Raw genomic sequence first — 6,047 nt, forward strand, 5'->3', positions numbered from 1 at the left:
GGAATCAAGAGAGCATGAAACAGTTATTCTGCGCAAACAGGTGTAAGGCTCTTATGTACACAGATTTTTATTTTTTCAATGCTAATGCCAAATCGAAAACGAATGGAATGATGGATATTAAAATAAAATGCTGAAATGTATTCTTACACAGCCAATGCTAAAGTTTCATACAACACAAAGACAAACAACTTTCAAAACAACTCGTCAACATTCCTTAATGCATTGAACTCTGTAAGTCTACAGCGTCATACTGGTCTTGTGTTGTGTGCAAGACAGACTTTTTACTGATGCTGAGTGTTAAAACAATTTTAAAGCCACTTTCTGCTGGCATTTCAAAATGCAGTTCATGGTTACTGAACAATTTGCAAGATGTATCATTATGTGGGTGGTTTAGCCGTACTAGATACATCAAGTACAGCAAAATGCCAAAGGCTGTTCCATGCTAAAAAGAACATCATTTGATGGTAGGCTAATGCTCCAACCAATCTTCATAACTTACTTAACCAACAAAACTTCATTAGCTAAGCAGCTTTACCAGATATACCATGCTGGTTAATAACCTTCACCAGCTAAGATGTGCTGGTGAACCTCTTGGCTATGCTGGCTTTGCTGATCCAAAACAGCACCAAACCTGGAAATTCACGCTAGCTTAAGCTCTCAACAAGGATATTGTGGCATTCAGAGGGGTTAAAAAAGCTTGAACTTTGACCAGTTTTTGTGATATATCAAAGCAACTGACAGGGTTTAAATGAATAAATGTTGTTTCAATGCTATTTTCACGGTTTAAATCCCTAACACGAGTCCTGTGAAAGAGCCTTCATTCAATAGTCACTGACCAGTTTGCTACATCTTTCAGTTCCAACGCCATAGCAATAGGTTATCTGATCACCAAAAGCCATAAACACTCATCAGTTTCACACACACGAGCCATTAGAGTTTTCTGTTATTCATGTTGTTTGATGATGGATGAAAACAGCTGCGTTTAAAAGTCAACCAAGTCCAAGAATGAACAAATGATACATAATGAATGGGGGCAGTTTGCTTTCTGAAGCACACCCATTAATAATTTACATGACCTCCAAATAATAAATTAACAAATGAATAAATAAACAAGCAGGCAAGCAAACATCAACAAACCCGTTTTATTTTTTTCTCCCCCATTATGGAAAAATATCACTGATATAATTTAGGCTTTTTTACAGAATTAGTCCTTGTGAGGGCTTAATCAGTTTATTTTTGTGTCTCAATTGCGGCTTTCAGAAACTCAACAGTCTTGTTAATTTATCCAAGTGACAATTGTTCTCTTTCAGTGAAACGTAGTTTCTCTGAGTTTCCAGAGCAGAACCTTTCCGCTCCCAGTCTCATGGCTGAAAAGCACAAAGATAAAGCACAAAGGGGCTTGGCAAAGGTGGACGTAAATGGACAGCACAGTGTTTTGCAAAGTGGGCACTGATAGAGAACGTGCATGGTTACAGCACAGTGGCGTTGTGCCCTTCCATTTTCGGCAGTCTGGAGTCCTGCACTGTACCCATGGTGACCAAAAGCGGGCGGCTGTCCTCAGGGCCGCTGGCCCGAGCTAAAGAGATGGGCCTCTGCTGGCCAGGATGAGTCGGGGGAGGCTGGGGCCCCGGCATGGGCTCCATGGGCAGGCCCTGCTCCTGGTAGCCATACCCGATGTTCCCACATGGGAAGCGCCGTAGTCTGTAGAGTGGAACCGGTGCTAGGCTGGCCGAATCCAGAAGTAAAGGGGTCGGGGCAGGTGGGGGAGGAGGGGGCAAAAGCGGTCGACACAGGCCTTGTTGTTGCTGCTGCTGCTGCTGTTGGCGCTGGATCTGCTGTTGGTACTGCTGCTGTTTGTGCTGTTGCTGCAGGCCCAGAGCTTCAGCTACTGTCACAGTCCGGCCTGCTTGTTCCTGCCCTTCACCTGGGATCCGTGGGCCGCTTGTCTGCCTTTGTGCCTGGGCCTGCTGTCTCTTCTGTTGCTGCTGTAGAAACCACGAGCCATAGGTGGGGTTCCACAGGTTGGTGGGCTTCCCGTTACGGCTCTCCTTCTCCGATAGGTGGGGCTGCATGAAGCCCAAATTCACATGCCCTCCATCTTGGGTGGTCAAGGGAGTTGCAGAGGAAGGTTTGGCAGCTGGTATAGGGGCAGTGACTACCGGGGGTTGGTGGTGGTGATGGGGGTGAGGCTGAGATTGGGGAGCGGGTGGGAGTTTGCTCTCAGAGGAGTGGCTGGCCATGAGAACGGCCTCCCCATCTCTCTTAGGCTGATCGGAGTGGGCGGCAGATGAAGCCTCCTCAGTGCCCTGAGGGGTTACAAGCAAGGAGGGGGCCGATGGGTCATCGGGACGCATGGGTACCCTCTCCTCTTCCTCAGGGATGGGGCCGTACTCGACAGGCAAAGGCACATTCACCACATCTGGGTCCTAGGGGAATTGGAAAGTCTGTAATTTATACCAGCAGTCAAACTTCCCAGTTACAAAATAAAATAATAGTAAATCCTAACATAATAATAAATTAAGATTAAAAACACTGAAAAGATAGTATTGTACCTTATTTGGAATCCAGTATTTTACACAAATTAAATTAAATTAATGAATTAAGAAGATGCAATTGTGTAATTGAGTGTTTGATGTGCACGGCTGTATTCTGCATGCTTTGGCAAATTCCCTGTGCACAGTATACATAATGCATATTGCAATACAGAAATTTAAAAATGCAGCTTCAAACAAACCTACTGTTGCCCAGCATTTAACAGACAAGGTTATAAGATGTAGTACCTGCAGACAATAGTCAACCCTCTCCAGAATAGTTGAGAAGTTTGGTCTGTCTTCTGGTTGATGCTGCCAACTCTGTGTCATTATCCGGTACCTATTTTACAAACAAAATATTTGTTTTCATTTCAAGATAGGTTTTTATCAATTTAAGAGAGAAAAAATACGTTTTTTTTTTGTTCCCCCTCAGTTTTGAAACAAAATGAGCAGCTCTGCAAGATGGTCCCCAGGTTAGATTAGGAACTTAATTAAATCAAAACTTCAGAAGTTTGATTATTATTAGTATTATTTGAAGACTTTATTTTAAGAGATAGAGTACATACAACAGTGGAAAGGTTAATGAGGACTGAAAAATTGAGAATCAAAATTCATATTCATTAGACAATAACAGATTCTTGACATTTAAGAATACAGATTATTGCTGGCCAACAATCCGTTTCTGTTATATGGAAGTGCTGTATAAATATCTTGCATATTTGAATTTAAGAGTCCACTCACACTGGCCCGGGGCAGTTCTTAGGTGGGTCCATCCGGCCTCCATTAGTAACAAACTCCAACACCTCTTGGTTACTGCGGCTGGGGTATGGCATATAGCCCAGTGAGAAGATCTCCCACAGCAGAACACCAAATGACCTGAAAAACAAGTAGAAAGGAGAGAAAGTGAAGAGTATAGTAGAGAGATGAAAGCATAGTAATTATGGAAAGAATCGTATTAGAGTGTGAAAAACAGTGGGGTTGCAATAGCATATGACAGAACTTGAAGCAAATTAATCTTTTAAATATGTAATTATATTACAGCACTCACCATGTATCTGTTTTTGAGGTAAAGATTCCCTCCATAAAGGCCTCGGGAGGCATCCATTTGACTGGCAGCATAGCACGGCCTCCTTTCCTGTAATAGCTGGCTCTGAGGAAAAATACATTTCCAGACAAAAGAAGAGACATTGTTATGAATGCCCACAGTAGACAGCAGCAGAGTGGAGTGACTTATTAACACCAGTCACAGATCAGAGAGTGAAAAAACACTGGAAAATGAAAGGAGCAAAAATTATGTAAAGACGTAAACGAGAAACTCAGTCCATGTACGACTTATGTAAGAATGGAAAGATGGCCATTTTTTGTAGGTGATTCATATCCATGTTCTCTTAAGCCTTGACTTGATCCTTGGTAACTAAATTAATCACTAAATGAAAACTGTGATTAATTGCATGCATGTGGCTTGGCTTTGTGTTAAAAGAAGTAAAAGTATTATAAAATAATAACTACGCATTTAAAATGGGAGTCTATTGCTTGAATAACCTAATTGTTCTTTCCCGTCAGGTTAGAATTAAAGAGACAAGTTTACTTATTAAATGGTTTATGGAAAGTGACTGACCTAGTTAATTTGAGATGCATTACTTACTTTGCATGTTTTACTCATGATATAAAAAATGCAGATGTTCTAGACAAGCAAAGTAAAATAACTAAATGTTGAATCTACACCCAGCCACTAGATCTGTCTGTCTGTCTTGGGTCCTAACCGTCAATCCCTTTTAGAGAGGTGGGTTAGGGTAGATGGAGTTAGGGTAAATGAAAAGTGACTGATCTAGTTCACTGGAGATGCCTTATAAAAGGAAATTCAGGGAACCTATTACCACCATAGACTGCAAAAAAAGATGGACGACTCGTTTCCACTTCCTTCCACTATAGAAAAGTGAAGCCAAAACATCTCAGTATGGCTGCTGTCATCTTTCGAAAATGACGTCATTTGGAGCCAGTGTCGTTAAAGCAGCGATTAATTTGGAGCCCGAGTCTGCATAGTAGTGATCATAAGGTGGACAGGGGTATCAAAGTCCCACCCAAATTCCCGCAGACCCAATTGCAAGCTCACAATCATGAGCTTTTTTAGCATCAAATAACTAAAACTAAAAACTAAAAGCAAACTTATTAGAAAAACGAACACTTGGACATACATCAGCATGATAAGAATTACCTAAAATGACAGAACCATCTTTGGAAAAAAACATTATTTGAAGTGTAATTTGATTTAGTTTGTCTCGCGTCCCATAGATTACATGGAGAGGGTGGGTTTATGACCTATACTGGGTCCAGCCACCTGGGGCGATCAAAACGTTATGGCTTCACTTTTCAGGACTTGTGCGGCACACTTGATTACCACAAGTTAATTATATGTATGACCGCAAGTTACACATTCTAATTAATTTATTTAAATAAACCTTACAACCATTATTTTGATGAGATCTAATGACACAATAATATTGATCATCACATCCTGATACTTAATTTTGTGTGAAATTTAAAATGAAATTACATATTTATTTATTTATTTTGTTAGTAAGTTACTTAGTTAGTAATTAAGTTTAGATTAGTTGGAAGAATTAGTAAAATGTTTTTTTTAGGCTAAAAATTATTAAGTTCCTCCAACTCAATGTAGCTTGTAGGTTAAACATAATTTCATTAGAAGCTGCCATAACTCAAAAAGACCCAAACTTTGAGGTTATTTATTTAAATTAATAAATCAATAAGTGTGCTTATTTTGCTTAAGTTGTATTCATAAAATATGTAAGCAAAGTACATTACCTAAATGTTGAATCAATTTTAAGTCACTATCTGTCTGCCTTGGGTCCTATTCATCGAGATTTCTGATTTCATAAAGTAGGGTATCAAAAAAATATATTTTTAAAAATATATTTTCACAATATAAAATATGCAGATGTTCTGGACCAGCAAAGTAACTTAACTGAATGTTGTGTCAACATCCATGTCATGGCTCCTAACCATTAAACTCTCTGAGTTTAGGAGGGATAAGTTAGGGTTAGGTAGTTAGGGTTAGGGTTTATGGAAAGTGTCTGATCTAGTTCATTTAACATGTCTTGTTTAATTTGCTTGTTGTAATATGGTATAATGGTTTAATTTATACATTTACATTTACATTTAGTCATTTAGCAGATGCTTTTATCCAAAGTGACTTACAAATGAGGACAATGGAAGCAATCAAAATCAACAAAAGAGCAATGATATACAAGTGCTATAACAAGTCTCAGTTAGCTTAACGCAGTACACGTAGCAAGTTTTTTTTTTTTTAATAATATAATAAATAAAAAGAAAACAGAATAGAAAAAGAATAGAGCAAGCTCGTGTTAGAGGTCGTTTTTGCTTTTTTTAATTGTATAATAAATGAAAAGAAAACAGATAGAATACAAAAAGATTAGAAAGCAAGTGTTAGTTTTTTTTTTTTTTTTTAAGAAAACAAGCAGCAAATGAATAGAGTGC

The 6,047-nt window shown here is 39.0% G+C and overlaps 1 protein-coding gene across 1 annotated transcript in view; it reads right to left on the minus strand.

The window, feature by feature from the left end:
- Positions 1–1,067: 1,067 nt before the first annotated feature.
- LOC107676115 (leukocyte tyrosine kinase receptor-like) overlaps positions 1,068–6,047 on the minus strand; it is a 78,364-nt gene continuing 73,384 nt past the window's right edge. The window contains exons 22-25 of the mRNA XM_016470637.1: positions 3,580–3,681; positions 3,273–3,407; positions 2,781–2,871; positions 1,068–2,426 (exon numbers count right to left, since the gene is read on the minus strand). Of these exons, the coding sequence (XP_016326123.1) occupies positions 1,470–2,426; positions 2,781–2,871; positions 3,273–3,407; positions 3,580–3,681 (1,285 nt within the window). The 3' untranslated portion in view covers positions 1,068–1,469. The remainder of the gene's footprint in view (positions 2,427–2,780; positions 2,872–3,272; positions 3,408–3,579; positions 3,682–6,047) is intronic.

Source organism: Sinocyclocheilus anshuiensis, unplaced genomic scaffold (assembly GCF_001515605.1).
Source record: "Sinocyclocheilus anshuiensis isolate Anshui unplaced genomic scaffold, SAMN03320099.WGS_v1.1 scaffold2490, whole genome shotgun sequence".
Classification (NCBI taxonomy): Eukaryota; Metazoa; Chordata; class Actinopteri; order Cypriniformes; family Cyprinidae; genus Sinocyclocheilus; species Sinocyclocheilus anshuiensis.